At 30.4% G+C, this 24,180-nt stretch overlaps 1 protein-coding gene and 1 pseudogene across 1 annotated transcript; one reads left to right on the top strand and one right to left on the bottom strand.

Moving 5' to 3' along the window:
- The first annotated feature begins 10,478 nt into the window (after positions 1–10,478).
- LOC114391455 (thaumatin-like protein 1) lies at positions 10,479–16,995 on the top strand. The gene is made up of 2 exons (XM_028352469.1): positions 10,479–10,732; positions 16,884–16,995. The coding sequence occupies exons 1-2, from the start codon at positions 10,479–10,481 to the stop codon at positions 16,993–16,995; spliced, it is 366 nt and encodes a 121-aa protein (XP_028208270.1).
- Positions 16,996–18,161: 1,166 nt separating this feature from the next.
- On the bottom strand, positions 18,162–23,010 carry LOC114392360 (annotated as a pseudogene).
- Between the last annotated feature and the right edge of the window lie 1,170 nt (positions 23,011–24,180).

Here is a 24,180-nt window from a genome sequence, read left to right as displayed (position 1 = left end):
TGATTAATGATTATACACTTGGGTGGCATAACAACGTGGTGGATGCACTTGCCAGTCATGTTAAATTATGTTAAAATGGCATTTAGACGTAGGATGTCTTTACCTTTATTAGTTTCAAACCTTGTAGTGTTTTTTTTTTTTTTTACACTTTTGATTTAAAAAATCATCATGTTTTCATCCTAAAGCAAATAAGAAAACACATATAACTTAATATACGTTGCTTCTACAAAAAAAAACTTGATTAAATTATAATTTATCTAAATTGTATAGTTAAATATACTATTTTAAAATTTAATAATATTTTTAAAAGTAAAACAGTTGTTGAATCGATTAAAGATATACATTTATAATTAATTGGTTTAACTAGTTTTGAACTAATAATAATTGGATATATATATATATATATATATATATATATATATATATTTTAATATTAAATATTATTTTAAATAATTAATTAATATAAGCACATAAACAAGTAAAGTTAAGTTTTAAATTAACATGTAAATATTATATTATACATACTGTATTAAAATAAGAAAAAATAAACTATGCACTTATAGTATGAAGTATTTTTTATATTTTCATCTAAATATATATATATATATATATATAATTTTTTGATTTACAATAACTACTTTAAAAGTTAAATTATTAATGATTTCTATTGATTGATAATTTAATTTCTTACATAGACAAGTTACAATCATTAAATTCTTAAAATAATGATAAACAGAAAAAATAACAACAAAGAAATAATAATAATATAATAAATATTATGTACGATAATTATTTTATTTTATTATTATTTAATACTTCATTATCTTCTCACAAGGCATTGAGTAAAATATCCAAACACAAAACACACATATATAATATTTTTATAAATTTACAAGTCCCTATTTAATTTAGAATATATTATTTTATTCAGTTTAAATTTTGGCAAAACCTATTTAAAGCAACAAGTCATTGATTTTATATTAGTGGGGCGTTTAGGTAACAATTTAACTAAGCGATTATTCAATAATTGTTAACACTTATATATAAGTTATTTTTATAGATTATGTTTGTATAAATTTCTCAATAAATATTTATACAAGAAAAAAAATATAAAGGTAAAATAAATTAAATTTCTCACTTAAGTTAAAGTTAAATTATACATATCAAATTAAGAAGGTTTAGTTTAATTAATTAACTAACGTGTGTGAGTATTATAAATTCTTTAATATTTTATAGAATTTCTACGAATAAAAAAAATTAAAATTATACCTAAGTTACGATAAACTTTTGACGAAGTAAAATGAGATAATTTTTATTTAAGTTAAATAAGTTAATTTTAATTTGTAGGAGAACTTTAAATTTTTTTTACAAGTACTTGTTGAGGATGTTTACTCAAATATGAGTATATGACAATAATTAAAGAAAAATGAGGTTAAATTTTATTATATAAACGAAAAACTATTTTCCTAAATCTTAGAAAACTTAATTATTAATTGAAATAAATGGTAAAAAATATGTAAGCATATCATAAACTATAATAAAATATCAATGTGAAGAGATAAAAAATTTCGTTAAAAGAATAAAATATATATATAGAATTATAAGTACTTGCTTATATATTTACTTAACTTTAAATGGTAGTTTTTCTTTTTAAAATTCAATTAAATTTTTTATTTATATGAAAATCCCTACTTATCTAAAGAAATTCATAATTTCCATTTTACATTATATACTCCAACTTATACTATTAGTAAGAATATACAAGTATTTATACTTATTGTGTACAAAAATCTTCATCATATTCTATAAGATATATCTCTTTCCAAAAAATATATATACTCCTGTTGTACAAGATATATGAAATATTGTTTCGTTTTTAAATATTTGGTTAATATGCATGTGTCAGGCTTTTTAGGATCGGATTTTATGTACTCAAAATTTGATGCATTTGGTAAAGTTAATAATGTTGAACTATTTTGATTTTCATCTAACAATTCTCATTCCAGTAAAAAAAAAAAAAACAATTACAATTCTCATTTATCCACATTGAATTCGAATTCCTATTTTTATCCGGGTATTTGGATAAATAAGTAAGTTCTTGTTTATATATGATAAAAAAAGTTATTTAATAATATTTTTCAAAAATCAATTTAGAGAAACATTAAAAATTACAATAAAATATATTAATAATAATTTTAACGAAAAAATTTTATTTTTTATTTTTAACCAATATTTTAAGGTACTAATTGATATTCATCATTTCATAAAAAAATGATATTTTTCTAAAAAAATAAACGAAAATAAATATGTATTGAAGAATCTTACCCCAAAGCCAGGGAAATATATTTAGTATTTACATTACTACATAACATAGACGTGCTTTTACATTTTTTGTGACAATCATGCGATGTATAATATTTTGGAATGAATTGGACCCATTGATGTGATGCATCAAATGGACTAGAGGACCCACAGCCAGTGTGTGTGACCATCAAGATAAGAAAACTATAATCATTACAAAAAAAAATAAAAATGAGTTTACCACGCACACAGCTTAGAAATGGACATGCAAGAACGAAGAAATTGAAAAAAAGAAAAAAAATTAAAAACAATATAATAGGTAATTATTAAACAGTAATAATTTTGTTGGATTGGATAAAGCTGGTCAAACGTTGCTGACTGACACAGGAAGAGAGAAGAAGACGATGAGTAACAAAACCCTATGTTCGTTGTCTTCTGCGCTACTCGCATTATTACAACAACAACAGATAGAGAGGTCCTCCTTCCACTCACTCTATTGGGGAAATGGGACTTGCAAATTTTATCTCTTTTCTACCCTTTTATTTCACTCAAATTACCAAGCCACAAATGTGGGCCATAGGACTTCCTATTAATGTAGAGTGAAAGTAAAAAGTTTGGGAAGAAAAAATATTTTTCTACCAAAAAATACTAATTAAAAAATTATAATATATATATATATATTATAATTTTTTTTATCAAAAACTTTTACACTTTTTGATAATTAAAGAATTACTAGTACTATAAAGTATTGATAATAACTTTTACTTTTAATTTTTTAGCTGCTATTGTCATTACTTTGTCAATATTTTAGAAGATACTTTTAGAAGATTTTATGTAAATATATGTAGCAGGTGTTGATCGATGAAAATAAGCGTTGGAGTTTCATCCACTATCTTTATCTATGTATTGTATGGGCAGTGAAAGCGAAGAGTGAAGCCATCAAAACGTGGGTAGCAAGAGAAGTACTGAGATTACCATTATTATCCCATCTAATACAAAACAATGGTCCCCTCAATGTCAAGGAAACAACATACCTTTTCTGGAAGAGAATGACCAAGCAGTGACCAAACGCATACATCAATTAATAATTATTGGAGCATAAATAACCAAGCAATCCTTTGCCTTAGCCCTCAAATTTCAATCAGGTTTGAATAAAGTGACAATTAACAACAGATACGTAAGTAACTACATACTGCAAATGGTAGCTATGTGTATTTACGGTAATAAAACCAATAATGTCATTTATCACTTTAACTAGGTGGGTATTAATTGCCCTTATTTCTTCCGGAGAAATTATTGTATGGAGCATCATATACTACAGCACTATTTATTGTTTTGGTAAATCTTCATGTGATGTATGTAGTCGAGTTTCTTTAAGTTATAGAAAAAGTTAATAAAATTAAATTATATTTTAGATAGAGATTAAAGCAAATTTATGAATAGACGGTGATTTCAGATTATATTATAAGTAATCAATGTCCTTTTGGTAAATTTGTAAGAATTTCCATAATCATTTTGATGTTCATCTTTAATGGATTTTATCTCATTCCAAAATTTATTCGCAATGAGATTTTCTTTGATTACTTTTTGTTATTTAGTTATTGGTATAAATTATTTATCGATTGATGAATGATCAATTACCAATATTTTTTATTAGAAGATCTAAATAATAATCTTTATTTTTTATTATTAGTGTGTTATTACCAATGATTAAATTTTTTTGTTTGTTAAAAACCAGACTAAGTATAGCAATTTTTTATTTTTTTTAAACTACCTTTTAAAGAAAATTGAATACACTTTTACTTGGACCTTTGATTTACAACTGATAGTTTCTGGAAACAATTTATAAAATTACTACTATAAGTCACTAGCCTTTGGGCCCTTTTTGAGTATTTTTTTTCTTTCAAAAAACTACTACTATAAGTCACCACTCACTTTGAATAATTTAAAAAAAAAACCATTATAAGTTACCACTAAGTCTAACCTCATGAATCACATCAAAATAAGAGAGAGCTAAAGGTTATGCAAGTATAAAAATGTATAACTGAGAATAATTTAAAGAAAATAATTGGTATTATCTATACTAATAAAATATATCTATTTTTTTGATAATTCATCACTTAAGAGTTTCTTAATTAAACATGTTTGGCTTTGAGTAATTATGAAATGTGTGATTTTTTGGAAGTTTTTCAAAAAATGTATGAATGAAGATAAAATATTCTTGAAAATTATTAGTTTGTAGAATCAGTCATTGAACTTGAAATTAGGTAAAATTGATTTTTAAGGTATAAAAAAGAACTATCTAAATAAAGGTTCTGATGCGTGGAGGATTCTGTTCGTTGAGTTTAATGTCACAGCGTCAAGTGTGTGAAAGTCATAGAAAAATTGAAAATTTAGAATGTTACACTAACCATTAAAGTTAGAATTGTATTAAGAGTTTTTTTTTTAATAGAATTGCATCAAGATGATATAACTTTTGTGATCTTCTCCTTTACCATAACTTTTTTCTGCACCTATAAAAAAATAAAAATTGATGTTCATACTTTTACTCCATGATCTTTTATAATGTTACACACGCACCCTTTTGATACTGATTCCTAAAGCCTAGGTAAAAAGCCAATAATGTCGGAACCGCGTTCTCTTGATGACGTTAAACAGCTGAATATCCGCGAATTAAGAAGCAGATCATCATGCACAACCATTTCAATTGGCTTCAATTTCAACCAGTAGTTACCAAATTTGTGCACTGTGAACTTGTCCAATTCAAGAATCAAGCAGGGATCTTAATTGGTATACACTGTACTTAGTAAGGCAGATTGATGCCCACTTTGATTAAGAACAGGATTAATTAAGAGATGCCCTCCTAATCAATCGCATTCACTCCGGTGCTGTAGTTTCTATCAAGGGGGTGCTTTTTGATTTTGGCCGCTTAAATTAGATATATTGTCATTAGAATAATGTAGGCCATGATTCATTTCTAGCATCCAAGAAAATATATGCATCGGTGTATCTCAGTGTTCCACTTTATTGCAAGAGAGGTCAAGTTTGTCCTTATATAACCTTTTGATTAATCATTAAAGAATTGGAGACTCGTTTCTACGTGCCTTACTTGACCAGATCGAATTAATCATCATGCAAAGTCAGATTAATCTTGCTGATGTTAACTTCTAATCACAAAGCACGTGATCGGATCAATCTCACAATATTTCTGGGGTTAGCTAGCTAGAGAAGTAATTTTGGGAATAATTTTTAAAACTATTTTAAGCTTCCTTATCTACATAGATTAAGCTTCCTTATTTTAAGCTGATTCTTAACTATATATATATATTCTTTTTTAAGAAAAGTTTATGGCTAAAACTGGGATATAGTAATACATTTGTTTAAGTCTGAATCTCATAAGCCTTAACGTCAAAGATTGTTTATCTTTATTTATGACATTTTTGGTGGATAAATTTGTTTTCACAAAGTACTAATTAGGTACTCACTCTGTTTCAAAACAATGATCTTGTTAGCTTTTTATTTTTGTTCTAAAATAACAATCTTTTTAGCTTTTTAAAACTATTTTTCCAACAATACTCCTAGACATGATTAAGAACATCAATTAATACTTACATTGAAATGAGATATTGGTCATAAAAATAAGTTAGTGGGTAATAGAATATATTGTTATTGATAGTTAATAGAATAATTTATGACAAAAGTAGATGAAAAATTGAGGATATTTTAATTTAAATGTATATCAATTGAATATTTTTTAATCAATGTGCCACACTCTTAAAAAAATCATTCTTTACTTTGAAACGGAGAGAGAATAGTATGTTGAATACCTAATTATAGTTTATTGTGTAATTCTAGTGCGGGACAAACAAGATTCGCTAGCTGTAATTGCATTAGATTTCACTTGGAACAAGAAAGACTTTGTGTTGAGTTGAACAAAATTTGGGAGCCCGAAGCTCTTGTAAGTTGTAGTATCCCATAAAACACGTTGTATCCTATTCTTAGAGTTATTTAAACTGTGTCTCGGATGCTGTTCCTTTTGTCTACTTTAATAACACCATTGGAACCCCAAACTATTCATGGGTCTGTCCCTCTAATTCTCTCGAAAATCATAACTGGTCCCTGCTCCCTCACTTGCCTTCCTTCCTTCCCTTTTTTCTAACGTACAAGTAACTTCTTGGAGTTGTGTGTGATGAATCATGAAAGTCGAAAGATTGAAGCAGAGCAAGTGGTTGATGCACATTATTCAACTTTTGTTTTGTATGTGAAGGAAATGGCATAGCCATTCTTTTCAATTTCACAAAAAGAGTAAGGGTTCCGCACGCTGATGTAGTATATCGTCATAATCCACCCTCCCAAGTCCCTACCCAACAAACTAAGCATAGTCTTTACTTGCAATTTTATATAGTGATATAGAGATTAACGACAAAAGTTTCAATGAGATATTAACAACTACCGCTGAAGATTGAAGACAAAGAGGACACATTGAACTGATAAATGCGTGTTTTTGTTCTTTTCGATCTCATCAAGTTTACTTAACCGACTGCTACCTGATAATGTTTACCAAATTCTACTATCATGCAACCACTTAATAAATTTTTTTTTGTTACTACATGCAACCACTACTTACATTTTGTGTCGCGTGTTTTAAACTCCAAATTAACAAAAAATAAATGAGTGATGCGTTAGTTTAATTTCAGTTTAATGATTATACACAGGTCATTAGTATAATTTTTTTATACTACCTTAATCAGAAATGATTATTGGTATGATTTTTATAAAAAACAATAAACCTATTACAATATAATTATAGTTTTGTGATTTTTTTAAAGAATAATAATATATAATTGGATAATAGTGTAAAATTGTTATACATGGTATAATGTCTATTTTTTAAATTTTTAAAAATTAATGACTATATACTTAATCGAAAAACTTTTACATTATTAACTAGTTTAATAAAAAAATTCAAAAATTTCACGAACCAACTTATGTACTACACCTCAATTAACCTTTTCATATTTTTACTTTTTTCTGCTTTTCATTTGATATCATAAAGAAATTCTAAACGGTTTAATTGAAGTTTATAAATAATTTATGAGTAAATTATATTTGTGTTTTTTTTTAAATTGCATTTAATATTTCTATCTTTTTTTATATTACTTTTAATCTCCTTTTGTTAACTTCGTTAATTAACGTGAATTGAAATATATGAGCAGACGAAATTGTCCTAACATGTTTGTTACACTCATATCCCCTGTATTTTTTTTAAATTGTACTTGATTCCCCTCTATTTTTTACATTACTTTTACCCTCCTTCTGTTATCGTTGTTAATTAATGTCAATTGAAATATGTGAACAAACGAAATTATCCTAATATGTTTATTAAATACTCAATAACTAATTAATAATTGACCCTATGAATGGACCTTTCTTAAGGCAATAACAATTTTCTCCTTAATATTTGACTCTTATTTCATTGTTGCTAACATTTGAAGAAAATGTAACTCTTGATTGAGACATTATATTAAACGCCTAGTCATCAAAAATAAATATTTCAAAGAAAGGACTTAAAAACACAAATGCAGAAGCAAAACACTAAAATTTGAAGTAAAAAACCATATTCAGTTAATAGGCATTGTTGAGAACACATCCAATAAAAATACAGCAGTCAAACGACCCAACACGTACCAACAAAATTGAACTAAAAAAAAGAAGAATAAGGGAGGGTGTTAAGACATGCATACTAACAAGGTAGGTTTAAGTCCAACAAAAAGTTGAAATTACATCCAATTAGAAAAAAAGAATGAAGAGTGTTAAAATATTTTGAGGTTGAAAATGATGTCATGTCTTTTATGAAATTAAGAGGAAGAAGATGAAGTTATTTTAGACATAAATTTTCATTAAAAGTCATGTAACCAATATTTGATTATTTTTTGTTAAATTATTAAACGGTGGTTAGAAGGGAGAAAATTTGAGTATAATGTGAGCTAAACAATTAAGAGATTTTTTGTAAGATGTAAAAAAGGAAGGGTGTCAAGTACAATTTAAAAAAAACACAGGGGGTGCGAGTGTGAGAAAAAAGATGAGTATTTTATACAAATTTTCTTTTAAAGTTATATAACCAGCACGTGCTTATTTTCTGTCAAGTTAAATTATTTAACGATATTTAAGAGATAATCTAAATATAATGTTAATTAAATAATTAAGAGATTTTTTTACCTGATGAAAAAAAAAGAATGTTGAGTGTAATTTGAAAGGACAACATTTGGGTACACGAGGTCTAGAAAGGACAAAGATTATGTTGAAAAAGGATAATTTCTTGGGGTTTGAATACGATTTACAAGCCCAAGAGTATTACCCTCCACTTTGTCCGGTTGTGGGCTAAACATAGTTGATGTGCTGAGGATCAGTTTCAGAACCAAAAACAAAAAAAGGGGCAAAAACGAACCCAAGAAAAGAAAATAAAAGAAAAAAGAAAGAAAATGGGGTTAACACTCAATGCATGCATTTGCCATTGCTAACTCATTAATGTTGATTTTGGCATGTATCCATGGATGCACTCATGCGCATACCCCTTCTCTGTCAAGTATAAACTCCCACTAACTTTGTCTAGGCTTGGAATTGGAAAGGAACCATTGCATGTCATTCTTCTTGTATATCTTTCTCGTATAAAGTATGAAATTAAATTTGTGAGATAACATCGACATAATGATGTGGTATAAAAGTGATTGGTGAGACGATGTATGCCTTTTATTGAACCTTTTTATATTTGTTTTTGACGCAAGGTTGGGAATTAAGAAAGTGATGTTTCCTAGGCCAGGAACTGGTGTTTGTGTGTCGAGGCACGTTTGGCTTATAATTTGTAAATTATAAGTTGTCAATATATTTTTTACCTGCTTAAAAAATAGCTTGAGACAGAAAAATATCCTTAAATATATATATATATATATATATATATATATATATATATATATTATATTTTTAAATAAATTATTTATGATTAAACAGAGTTCTTCAAATTAGCATGTGTATATTGTTATATAGATATGTTACGTCATAACGTAACTTTGGAAGCTTTTATTTGTGTTTTTCTGTTGAAAAGCCTATTGGGACGTTGACCCTTATTGTGACATGGATATGGTAATTCAGTAGTTTTTTTTTTTTTTTTTCAAAAGATACCTTTTCAATGTATCTTTCTTCTTTTAATTTTTTCCGGTAAGGAAAGAGACATTTGATTATTGCAAATCAAATAGGCACTTGCAAGATATGCTTTCAATTTTTACCAATGCCAGATTAATTTATTTTCCATTGCTTGCCCTATTCTGCCCCAGCCCAATCTCCATTCCCATCTTTGTGATACGTGTTTTTTCTTTTAACTGCAAGCTAGATATTGAAATATCATTATTATTTTTAGTTCATAACACAATTTTTTTATATTGTTTTTAGATACTTACAAGAACACACTTTATTGACAAAAAATAACCGTGTGGAAACATGATAACAACAAGAAAAGCCATGCCCAATTACTGAAATTGAAAGAGTTAGAAGATATCCTATTTTCTCTAGAAAACGTGAAAATCTACATGGTGACTCATGACGACAATATAATACATGTCATTCACTACTCGATTACAAAACTGAGTACTCCTCCAACTCGATTTAGGATCCTTAACCCCAATTATTAATAATCATTGGCTTAAAGGTCCTAAGCACGATTACAAAGTGGATTACCTAGATGATAGTTAGTGCACTTAGGCTTAAGAATTCAAGGTCCAACAAGATTAGTATATAAAGGGAAGAACTATCGGGTAAAAATCATTGTTCATTTGAATATACTCTTACTATTGAGTTTGTAGCTCTGAATCGAACCCTCACTTAAGCATTGAAATACCTTTTGCAGCTACCCCATTCGACGTCAAGGCACACGCCAAGACAAAGGTGGAAAGGATACTATCCAGTCAATCTCTGACAGGAACATTTTGGTGGCCACCATGGAATCAAATGACATAGATCCCAACACTGATAAGCTATGGCAGTAACCAGAATAGGAATGAACACAATAGGAATGGAATAACCAATGAATCAACAAAACAATAAGGTACACATGGAAGACTAGATTGACTTGTCTTTGATCATGAGGCAATTGCATGCACAAGTTTTCAAGATGTGTCGCCACCATGCCAAAGAGGTCTTGCGTCACCAGCGACTGCGACTCTTGCAAGGTGGAATGTAGCAGAAATGGAGTGTTTTCATTGGCCACATTGGTGAAGATCTATCCAGACAACATGGGCGAACATGTTCTATACCATATCAGCTTGGAGCATGGATTCAATGTGTTGGTGATGGTGGTTCCATTTGACGTTCCTGGCAAAAAGTGCATCAGCACGGAGTGCCCAAAGGATCCAAATAGGATTTGTCCACCAAAGTTGAGGTGAAAGAAAATAGGCAAGCAGTGGCATGTCATATGCTTGTGTTGTGTTCAATTACACGATAAAAGATGTTTTGTTGCATTGGAGAATTGAATTTGTGTGAGCCAAGTGAGTACACTTAGATATTTAGGAAGACATTCCTTAAGGGCCTTCAACCTCCCTTGCATTGGTGATAACACAACTACATTTGAGTGTTCTTCAACGGACTACAACATTGTTTTTTGTCCTGATATTGAAAGGATAAACTGGTTGGCTTGGGTTCTGGGGTAATGGTAACAAACATTATATTGCATTAATTGTTTGCAATTGTGGTTTTAGCTACTATTTTATTTTTTGTTAGTTTTATAATACTGGTTATGTTCAAAAGAAAGTGGAACCATACTCAAAATCCAACTGCAAGTGAGGTAGGAATTTCTTTATTAAGTCCTAATGGCAACATGTCAATCCCACTTCAAGTTTTTAAGACAGCTATCGACAATTTTAGTGAAGAAAACCTCTTAGGAAGGGCAATTTTGGCATTGTTTACAAAGGACAGTTGCCTAATGGAACAAATATTGTAGTAAAAAAGATGTTAGATTAAAGGAAAATGAATGAGTTCAAAGTTGAAATTGACATGCTTAATAAGGTTTGACACCGGAATGTAGTTGAACTCTTGGGGTGTTGCTTGAATGAAAGTGAAAGACTTTTGATGTATGAGTATATTCCTTGGGGTTCTTTTAAAAAATATCTGGTAAATTGGAAAAATGAAGTTGGACCATTAGAGTAGAAGACAAGGCTTGATATTGCCTTGGATGTTGCTAGGAGGAGTGAATACTACTATGGTTTGATGGGAAAATTTTTTGTCCACATGGATATAAAAACATTGAACATTTAATTGGGAAATAAAATGTGTGATAAAGTATCAGACTTTGGATTAGTTTGGGTTGTTCTTGAAGGAAAGAACTTATGTGAAACTTAAGTAATTACTGGAACCTCTGGCTATACAACCTAGAGTATGTATTCCAGAAACAATTTACAACAAAATTAGATGTATATAGCTTTGGATGTATTCTTATGGAAATGATAATTGGAAGGAAATTATTTGATAACAATAAATCAGATGAGGAACACTACCTTGTTACATGGTTCTAAATGAAGCTACCAAAAGGGATGACGAGCAATTCATTTTGAGACATCATTGACCAAACCATTGTACTTGATGAAGAAACCATGACCAATATTGACATTGTTGCAAAGCTAGCAAGGTGTTGCTATTTAAAGCACCCCGATCAGTGTTCTAATATGGGTCAGTTGTTGAATGCATTATCACGTCTTGTTAAGGAGTACATCCCTTTAGAAACATATGTTGATAGAATATATAAAGTTGATGCCAATGATACACCATTAACATATGTAAATGAATTGTACCAGGATGTTAAAGGAAAAGCCATAGTCTTGGAAACAAATGCATCAGTGACTCATCCATCGATGTTGTTGGTCCCTCTCACTAAGGTTGATTGTTCTATTACCATGATTTACTTGTAATTTGTCATACATGGAGCAACACTAACAGGTCTTGAATATGATGCCAATGAAAATTTGATTTTCCATTAAACTTCACCATCTCAAACACCTGCAGAAGAATGATTCATTTAAATCTATGAAGAGAATTCAACTAAGTATACATGTTAAATGCTTCACAAGATGGAATGAAGCCACTAGCCAAGAGTGAAAGGATGATTGTTCATGTATCAAATATATGTAAGTTGGTGTTGTTTGCAACAAAGGTTTATGCCTCAGTTGCAAGTAGATCATTGGCAATCATTGTTTCAACCTATAGGTTGTGATGAAAGAATTGATATCTTAAGGTATATGTCTTTTTTATGTAGAATTCATGAAGGGTAGCATCAACAAGCAGTTATGAAAATAAAGATCACTAATGTTAGTATGAGTCTATTGCAAAGCAAAAGTGGCCAAAGGTGGTGTTTTACTATTATGCAGCTGATGCATAGGACCAATGAATTTTGTAGGAAAACAAAAAATGCCTTTTTCTAGTAGTTAGTTACAAAACTATAATGATTAATTATGGTCCTTTGATATTTTATGTGATTTTATTTCTAGAATACAAACTAATGATGATGTGCTGAAAATATGATTTACATAGGTTTCAACCACATATTCTTATTGATGCGAGCAAGATAAACATGACAACTATTGTACTAGGCTTCAAAATATCCATGTCAATCATGATTCCCCTAACATCCATGCAAAAAATGGCTTATCCCGAGGGTAAAAATAGTTGCAACCTGTCCTCCATGTGAATCAAATTCACAAGATTTAACTGCCTGGGGTTTGACCTCAACTAGGGCCTTTTCTACTAAATCTGCTTTTTCTTTGGTTGCAAATAGTTTTAATGGGAATAAGCTTTTCAACTGGAATATTGTGTGGCATTGGGAAGGTCCTTAGAAGCTGCGTATGTTCTTTTGGTCTCTTATTAATGGAGGTTTAAAGACTAACATCAAAAGATATGATTATGGCTTTTCAAATAATGATGTTTGTGCTATTTATGGTAATCAACAGGAAACAAATGTGCATCTTTTTAGAGATTTTTTTTTTGCTACAGAGGTTTGGAATACAATCAAGGTTTGCAATATGGATCATATTGATGTAGATTTCAAGAACTGATCTTTTTTAATCTTAAAGAGTAGAATATTAGGTTTTTTAAAGACCACATGAAGGTTTTTGCAAATTTAGTGTAGATGGTTCAGTGAAGAATGATGGCCATTTAGCAACTGGTGGTGGTGTTCTTAGAGATGACCAAGGGAACTGGATTAGGGTTTTTCTAATAATCTAGGGGTTTGCAGTGTTCTATAAGTTGAGTTAACAACTATTGTTCAAGCTTTAGAGTTGGCGTGACATAAAGGAATTAGAAGATTATGTATTGAGAGTGATTCAACGATTTAGTGTTTACCTTATCAATGAAATGAATTCACCTAAACACATTTATGCTAATCTAATTTGTAGAATTCAGACTTGGTGCAAAAAAGATTGGTTGATTTACTTCCATCACTCATTTAGAGAAGGCAACTATGCAATAGATTTGTTAGCTGGTCAGGAGCACAATATTCCGTTGGGAATTCAGCAGCTTGAGGTTCCCCCATTTGGTTTAAAGTTTCTTTTATGGATTGATTTTGTTGGGACTATTTTTCCCCGTAGAGTTCATTTGTAGTGGTTGATTCCCCCTTTCCTCATAAAAAAAATACGAAGGTAATGTTGAGTGCTATAATGTGTTGTATTTATGGTCACAATTGTCTATGATGTTGAGTACAACTTTCACTTTCTTGTATCTATCAGGTTGTTGAAATTGTTTTTAAGTATTAATCAACATGAATATCATAGAACATTACTGACAAGGTAGTATACATTCAAAGTCCTGCAGATAAAACCTCCAAAATATCACAACCTGTAAGTTTCCTTAACACTTGTTTATCTATTTCAATTTACTCACATCTTTCTATTAACTCAGTTCCTATGATTGAAAATAAATGGAGGTCATATCAAGGTAATTTTTTCTTGTCTTAAACTTTTCTCTTTTGAAAAGGTGAACAAGCATATGAAGTAGCCTATTTATGTCTACTATCAGCTTGTCAACTTCTACCAGAATCATCATCAACATGTAATAACCTTTTTTTTCTCATTCATCTTACATTCTTTTGTTTTGTTTCAATTCCACATTAGCGAAGTATACTAGATAAGTATTCAACAAGGACGCTGAATATCTGTCCGAACTCACAATGACAATATAACACATGTCGTTCACTACTCGATTACAAAGCCGAGTACCCCCTTGACCTAGTTTAAGACCTTTAACCCCAGTTATTGATAATCATTGACTTAAGGGTCCTAAGTATGATTATAGAGTGTATTACCTAGATGATAATCCATGCACTCAGGTCCAAGAATTTAAGACCCAACAAGTATAAATGGAAGAACCACGAGGTAAAAATCACCATTCATTTGAATATACTCTTGCTATTGAATTTATAGCTTTGAGCTAAACTTTCACTTGAGCGTCAAAGTACCTTTTGTAAATATCACCCATTCAGCGTCAAGGCACACACCAACAAGCTATTATTACAAAAATGGGTAAATACAACCAACTATCATAAGACGAAGATGAATTACAAGTGAAAGATAGACTATTCGATATGGTTGAAGACCCTTCGGCAGAACCAACAATATTCGATCCATGTGTAATAGAAACACCAATTTACCCCAAAGCTGTGGTGGTTGCCCAATCTATGTCGAGTCCATTCTTTCCTTCCCTTTTAGCTCAGCTTAGCTATATATAAGTCTTCTCTTAGCTCAGCTTAGCTATATATAAGTCTTCTCCATGTGGCCCGCATATAGTATACAATAACACCACCATTGTGTTTAAGCACGCAAGTAATTATGCCATTGACATGCTAAAGTTTCGAAAAGGTGCTCCTTCAAAATATTAACGGGATGGGATTAATGGGAAGTGCATTAATTAAGAGGAACTAAGCTTATTTAGTTATTTATCCTTTGTTAGATGTTTGTGTTTTCCCGTGGCAAATCCATGACTTATTTCACGTTTAAGTGTCAGCAAATATCTGCAAAGGGTAATGGCTTTTGGCAGTTTAGAAGGCAAGTTATGTTCGTCTGTTTCTATGAGTGGGATTTTGTAAAACTATTTTAGTTTATATATTTCATAAAATAAATATTTATTTCACATAATTACAATTTATAATAACAAAATTGTATGTTATTTGAAATTATAATTTAGTATTAACATTTAAAATTTCTAAAATTTTCATAATTTAAAACTGATCACAACCATGGCATTCACAGCCTTAGTTGCTAAAAGATAAATTCTTCACTAATTTAGTCGCCTATGATTAATGAAATGCTAAAAGTAAAATTTATATGTACCAATAATTAACAATCTCACCTACCCTTAATTTTGATCAAGAAAACTCCATTATGTCAAATTTCAGGTCAAGACTAAGTCTTATCCAAGGTGTAGTTTGCTTTACTAATTGTTTTCTAAATCAGTCTTGATTGAATCAAATTAATGTAGTCTTATCCAATTTTAATTAGTTACCCGTTTACTTGATTAAATCATCTGATTTAATGCATGGAATCTTATCCAGTCTCACTTTATAATCAAGAAAAAGTTTCATCCAACTTTCTAATCTCCACCATGCGGAAATCATCCCATACTCAGCTTCCGGTACTTTGCACTAGTAGTTAAATATGGAGTAAAACTTATACGATGTATTATTAATGAATAATATGACATGATTCTTCAACTACTTATTTTTGTTTTTTAATATATTTTATGTAGTTTTTCATTTAAAATATATTTCATATATCATTTATTAAAAAGTATGGGTTGCATAAGAAATAAAGGAATAAGGAGCTTTTCTAATCAGAAATATTTGTAACATTTGACACTTTTTTTAATATTTTTTGTGATTGATTTAAATTTATTAGAACTTGAAAATCATTAATTTAGTGAGTGTCACTTCTTATTTAATAATTCTCTCTCTTAATCTAAATTTGAAACACATTAAAATTTGTGATTTCTAACAAATTTTAGTCAATTACTAGGAGAGTATTATAAAGAAAGTGAGATAAAGTGTCATTAGTATTTCTAAAAAATCATATTAAATATTTTTTTTTCATTTGCAATGAAAATTAAGGAGTGTATTTGTTTTAAGTTTAACATCCAAAAACCTCAAATATGAATTAAACCCATGAGATAAACTTACAAATTGATCTCAACATTCAGAGTGTATTGTTTTTAATTTAAAATTTCATTCATGACATTTTTACATTTTAGAAAGACTAATTCAAAATATAATTTTATATTTCAATTAGCCTTTCTAGTATGTAAAAGAGGTGTTGCGAGGAATTTATAAGAGAAAAAAAATAAACACTATCAATCCCATTGTTGAAATCCAATTTCAAGACGAAGACTAGGGTGAGAAAGGAAAACTCGTCGCCTACTGAGTGTGAGTTTGATTTTTTTTCTTGTTTTCCCATTTTACCTCTGCCCACCCTTCTACCCTCCTCATTCTCCGCCTCTCCACTCACCCACCATCTTTATCTTGTGAAATATTTTTTTTGCTCCCCTAATTATTTTTCTAGTTTCGCTCCTGATCGCAAGTCACCTCTTCGTGTTGTCACCGCCACCTTTGCTATGCCACCGCTACCAACCAAGGCCTTCGCATCTCCACCCACCCTTTTTGCAATCTACTAGGTGTGGAAATTTGTGCTGAGAATTGTGAACAAAAGACAATGATAAATCCAAACTTTATTTTGTTAGATTTGTGATTGATTTGTGTTATCTGAGTTTAAGAGCCACAATCACTCCCCCTTAGCATCCCTTTGAAATCAACAACTTTTGCAAATCAACGTTGGTGGCTCCAAGCATGGGAGCACGACGGTCGTACAATGCAAGCTTGGTCAATGACGGTTGTGGTGATTGGATGCGCTACTATGTCGTGGTTGTAGGTTTTGGGATTGCAAATTTTTTTTTAGATTTGAGAAAAAGGGATGGTTTGCGATTTTCAGATCTGAGAAATGGAGGGTGCTTGTGGTGGTGTCACCACTGTAGGCTTGGAAGGGAGTCGTTGTGGTGACAATTTTGTCGTTGTCATTGTCATTGTCGGCGTGGTGGTTGCATGTGTTGTGGTCATTGGCTTGAAAGGAAGATTTGTTGCGGTGTTGTCATGGTTGTTGTCACTGTAGTTGGTTTCTGTTGATGTTGTCACTGTGATGATTGCGGTGGTGTCATCGATGTTGGCTCTTTGTGCTAGTGCATGGGAGAGATGGGGACAGAGGACAAAGTTGAAAAATGAGGAAAGGGAGATAAAATAAGAAAAAAGAAAAAGAGAAAAATAAAGAATAATCTTGGCCTTTGATTAAAAATATTATATATTCAATGGTTATAAAATACTCACTCACGATAGGCAACGAGTTTTCCTTTCCCACCTTAGTCTTTGTCCAATTTCAAAACTGCCTTTAAACCCTAAACGTAGAAATGAAATGCCCAATATCAACCTTGCCCAAATCCATACTAAATAAACCACTTTTGTTTACAATTAGTAGCAACCCAATGAATTTGAATCATGCACCTCCCATAAATGTTTGAAAAGACTATAATATTCTAATACCTTCCTTTGATTAATTGTAGTCCTAAGACCTGCCATGACACCTCTCTTATAATGAATGATTTTGGAAACCTTATCTCTATATCGAAATGGTCATTCAGAAGGTAAAAATTACCTTTTAGAATGATCATTTTGGAATGGGAGTTCCTGGTGAAAGGATTATATTTGTCCACACCCATAAAATGAAAAGTGCATGATACAAGTTAAGTTAGGAGGTGTAGAATTCAAATGCCCCCAATTTAAATAGCTGGTGTATCCACCCTGGTAGGTCCATTTTAACGAGTCAAAAATCCAAATCACTCACTATAAACTAAATCAATGAAATAAAAGAATGCATTCGAAGGCAAAACAAATTCCTTGAAGTTCAAGCATCATCAAGAAGCCATAAAAAACAAAACAACTCTTTAACATGAAACAACAGAAGGTTCAAGAATCCGCACGGTGTGCATAAGTTTGAGCAGCAGCAAGGAACAAAGCACCAGTTCCAGAGCCACCATGCGAATGTTCAACGATGACATTGTCTGAGAGATCCTTGCCGAGCATTTCCCAGATGCTGCTATGAAGGTAGTTTCTAAAGATGCGATAGTGCTCATAAAGCCCTCCTTCCACAGTCACCACACTCTTTCTGTTCTCAACTCTCCCAAGCTTCTTGATTATCCCCACGATTCCGGCTCCGGCTAGGCGTGCACCACGCTCCGTCACTATGTCACACACCTCTGCCACCATTTCTCTTGCCATTAGGCTACAACTATCGATCTGCATGTGTTTCGTTCAATTTCAATTCATATTAATTCATTTCTTGCTTCTTCTTTTTTTTACCATGCATGTATTAATGTTATAAAAAAGATAAATGTTAACCAATATCTTAAAAATGTTAGTTAAGAAACTTAAAGTAAAAATGTGTTGTCTAGGATTATTTTTGCATTTTTTTATGACTTTCATATTAAATATATTTTTTTTAATTTTTTAACCAATGTCCTAAGAATATTATTTAGCATGATTCTATAAAAAAAAAAAATGAAAATCTTACATCAAAAATCTCGCTGAGTTTCTCACTCACTATTTCACGATCCTCGGACATGTCTTGATGCATAGCTGCCATATCTGGAGACCTACACAAAGTCACAAATATTCAGTCTTCATTATTTGAATTACAAGTACTCTTCATTCACGCAAAGACAACAATTGAAGACGACACCTTATTGAAAAAATTCCACATATCATAATGTCCTAAAGGTTGTAATTAAAGACAACGTTGTAACAAAATCTTATAAGGACATATTCTAAATCAATTTTTATCTAAAATCAATTTCATTAAAAAAAAAACAATTTTGACCTAAGCACATATTGAAAAACCTTGCAATAAAGTGATCTAGGCTTGCAATACGAGGTACTAATTGTGGACTTAAATACCTTAGTAAGTATGGAGTCATTAACTTTGGAGGCACGTTGCTTCCAAATAAGGCTGTTTCTCGGGCCAACTTTAACAAGACCTGTCTCACAACTTCTCCCAAATACATTCCTGAAATAAGCTTTTCGAAAATCTGAGATGAGGTAAGAAAAAAAAACCAGAAGAGTCAGTGGCCAATTCTAGATGATTAATTTCGAATTACGAATTACAAGGGTTAATACACAACAGTGATTTTAGGAGCTATATACCTCGCGACCAGGATTTGAGCTTTCAGCATCTACACTCGCATCAAATGATGTTAAAGGAAGATGAGGAGAATTGAACTTTCCCCACTCCATGCTAATTACCTGCAATACTACACCCGAATTAATCATTTAAGTTGCTTAATTCACAGTTGACAAATCGTATGCGTTCATGCCGATAAATTATTATATGGTTCAGAACTCTTATAATCATAACTAATCTCTCCATGACATGCAGTTCAATGTTATTAATTTTTTTGAAAACTCGGCTGTATGTTTTCTAAGAATTATTCAAAACCTGAAATATGCAGCGATCTAAGACTATCTAAAAATTTTTCGTGCATGACTGACCTGGGTAGGTGTTATAATAGTTACTTCATCCATTCCTTTTCGTTTGTTTTTAAGATTATTACGTAGGAATCAATAAATGCAATAATTTTTTATTTTAATAAAATAGTTGAGTTTTTTTTTTACTGAACATTTTATCTTTTTTTCTTGACTCAACAATTAATACATGTGTATATTAAATTAAAAGCTAGGAGACAAATAATAATAATATAATTTATACTTCCTCTCTTCTCAAATATAAACAACAAAAATTTCTTATTTTTTGTCTCAAATATAAATAAATTTCAATCATCTTTACCTTATTTAACTAGAGTATCTCCAAATTATTGTTCATTAGTCAATTAACATCAAAAACTTTTTTTAATGCTTAATATTAAGTTTCAATAAATGATAATTTATGAAAAATATTTATTTTTCAATGGAAAAGAACATAATTTAATGAAATTAACTAATTTTCTGAGTGTAAAAATATACTTTTTTTGTGTGCTAATAATTGAGATCAGATGAAATAAAAGAATAGTTAATGTGGTATTAAATTTTATATATGGCATAAATATGATTTTTTTCTCTAAAAAATTGGACAATTAAAAAGAAATGAAGACATTATTAACTAACCAGCTCGCTTGAATTGGGAGATTGTGTAAGGTCATTAGCAACTTCTTCTGCCGATTCTACATAAGCGGCGTTTGTGTTCATGCCAAGGGTAATTGCAGCCACGCTCTCTCTGTTATAGTATCTTCCACCGGCCAAACCTCCGATAGTTTCATCAACCTATTCAGTGTGAATGTTTTGAATCTGCTGTAGTTTCAGTCATGGAAAGACAAAAAAAGACCCATGAAAATGTAACATTTATACAATTAATTGATAGAGCCACTAACCAGTGAAGAAACATGCATTTTCATTCCATGATTAGTCAATGCTTTATTAAGGTCTTTCACCATTCCTTTGCGAACCTGGTATACCACAATATGAATGTCTTAGTCTTGCAACATTCAAAGGGTTCAATTATTCTATGATAAGTCTTGGCTAGGATTAGAATTCAATTGAACAATCAATTTAATTAGGCAACCCAATTCAATAAAAAAGAAAATGACTTAAATTAGTTTTGGGCTCAAACTTGTTCATCTTATTGATTGAACTTAATGAACTTGCATCCACTTTAGTTTAATTAAATATGTCAAGTTTAATGCGTTAAGCTCAAATTTGTCATTTAGTAAAATTCAATTTTTACATATATTTAATTTAAATAGTTTAGTTAAACTAAAAATACAATTAAGTGTTAATATATATTTTCTTAATTAGATTATTATCCTGATTAAAAGTATTGATATAATTATACATCATGCTAAGGTTAGCTAGTGCATAACTAACAAGATAAGTAAGTAAAAGTGAAAAAAGATTATACTGTTTAACAAAGACCTATAACCTAGTCTACATCAAACTTAAGTTAGATTAGATCTTTTCTAAAAATAAATTAAGTCAAACTCAAATCATATATATTTAACCTAGGATAAATTTAGATCCGACAAAGCCTGACTCGACTAAACTTATTTTAATCCCTACAAATAAGTCAAATTTTTAATTCATCATTAAACTGAGATGTTACCAAAATCACAAGCCACCTCGACTCATTCCATGACTATTAAGTCTATAGTCTTGACACATTTTTAAGAACTTTTGAATTTTACTAATCTATCTGTTAAACTGAGATTTTAGCAAATAAATCACATGTATAAAAATTTTATATCCCCAAATAACTACCTTATTTTAATGAGTATTTTTTTAAGAAAATATATATAAATAAATTCTGACAATAAGATTAGATAAATATTTTTTGCAATAAGATTCTTAAAAAAAAAATAATTAGTGATGTATCCATACAAGACTTGTTGCAATAAGTAAATACCTTGCCTATCTACATGATACATAATATATATATATATATATATATATATATATATATATATATATATATATATATATATATATAAGATGTATGTATGTACATTACAAAACAAAACAGGTGGAGTCAGTGCACTCAACTGGGTTGTTTGCGCTTTTCCGTTGAAATGTTGTGGCCGCAAAAGGCAAAACTTCGTCCACTGGATATGACAAGGTGAAGCCCAATTTCTTCTTTTTGGCGGGTGCACCATCTTGAATCTCAGGATGCAACGAAACAAACTTAGCTATCTCTGTAGCTACGTAATCAGTTATTTCCTGTTAAGAAAAAACTGTCACGTGTGCTTTGGGCATTATAATTCATAGATTCACATCAATCAAATTAAGAAAATAACATGTATGCAAAAGCAAAATGATAAGTTATGCCATGTCAATAATTTTCTATCCATACCGCTGGGAAAGTAATTATTTCATTAGAGAAACTGAATTTTTATTTTTTAAGGTAAAAGTACCTCAGAAGCACCAGCCAAGACAGCATCAGGGATGGAAATCTCTTCTCTTTGTAACGCAGAGATAGGCATACTCTTTCCTCCTAGCCGTGCACACAACATCAACAAATGCTTTCCTTGCAAATTAACCCCATAAAAAAATCCTTCCTCATCTCTGCCACATGCCAATGCATTTTATCATTATTTTTAAAATAAGCATTAAATTGCATATTCACTACGATAAATACTAACTGATTAGAGTTAATATTTTGTTCTTAGTTAGTAAATCAACAAGTGGTTAGTTTAAGTGAAATTAGACTCGATTTCCGATCTCAAATTCAAGAGAAAAAATATTACTAAAAAGAGAGATCACTAAAGATATTCAATGAGGTTTCCGAACTGCACCAATATCATTATGACAAAAAAATATGTGAATTACCCAAGTGGGAGTGATGTAACATTGGAGATCACCATGTTGAGAGTGGAGTTTTCATCGGAAGAACCAAGAGAGACTTTCATGTTAGAGACAAAATCATCAGCAACCTGCCAAAGTTTAGTTACTGGGGTGGCACATTCCCTAGCGAATTTTCGAATAATTTGCTTTGTTTTCCACAACTGTTGCTCTTTCCATCGCTTCCACCTTCTGATCAATACCCCTACTACTACCAGCGCAAGAGTTGTTGTGCTCACTGCCACCACCACATTTTTCCTCATCCTTCAACAATGATAATCAAATCTAAGATCGGAGAAAGTTAATTAATAAATGCTTTTGTTATATTATTGTGGATCAATTTGCCTGAAAAAAAGAAAAACAAAAGTTCTCGGGGTATGAAAAAATCAAAATAACTGAAATCCGTTTATGTAGTATATACAGGAAGGAACGAGTATCAAGGGATTGAGATTTCATTCACATAAATGGGCTAACCACCTTAGGAGTATGCCTGGCCCATTACTTCAGTAACTCAGGCTTGGGCTTATGGAACAATAACAATGGTCCATAGCACTTTCATGGTGCAGCTGATTTCTTAGTGTGACTAATGTTTATTTTCAAATATTTATTTTGATCTAAAAGATAATTTTATAAAAAGACCTACAATTTTGGTATTGACACGTAAAAAATTTGTTTAAATAAATGATAAAATTACACTTTAATTAATTATAATATCACTTTTTTATCTATTCCCATACAAATCTTTATTTATATTTAAAAATATTATACTAACACTTTTTTTTAATATTTTAAAATATATAACGTTCTTTTATATATTACACTAGTATCTTTTATAAAAAAAAAATATTTATATAATTTCACGAAACTTCATAACTGATTAGTGAATGTATGTCTGTTGCCTACGTCTCAAGTAATAATTATGGGTGCCTAAAAGTCTTGTTGTCGTCAATTATGTTAATCTGTCTATTCCTAATCTTCTTTGCTTGTAGCACTACAAAAGCTACTTTTTGAGTCACGTAGCAAAATCCCTTTCACATAAAGATTTGGAAAATACCTTCAACATACAGATTATGGATATCTAAAGTTTGAAATGTGGCTTACAGAAAGTTGACAGGTGTTGGACATGGACCAACGTGTCAAATCTTTGGTGCTGAACCTTTTTGAACAATTCATGGAAAAAAAGTTGCTAACTTTAGATGCACATGAATTAACTCAGGAGAAAATTATTTTCTTTAGATGGACCCAATATTAATAAAGCTACTTTTTGCTCGTTTATACCCTTGTGCGCTTAAAACCCTCTCAAGTCTCAAGTCAATATATATGTCCTTGCCTTGCCCTACAGCTACAGTTCTAGCACTAGCTGCATGAAGATATGTTTCCTGTATTGCATAAAGCGAAAACAAAACTTGTATACAAGAAATTAAATTATAAAT

Source organism: Glycine soja, chromosome 17 (assembly GCF_004193775.1).
Source record: "Glycine soja cultivar W05 chromosome 17, ASM419377v2, whole genome shotgun sequence".
NCBI classification, from domain to species: domain Eukaryota; kingdom Viridiplantae; phylum Streptophyta; class Magnoliopsida; order Fabales; family Fabaceae; genus Glycine; species Glycine soja.
The sequence above is the reverse complement of the archived record's forward strand: the minus strand, read 5'-3'. Positions and strand labels throughout refer to the sequence as shown.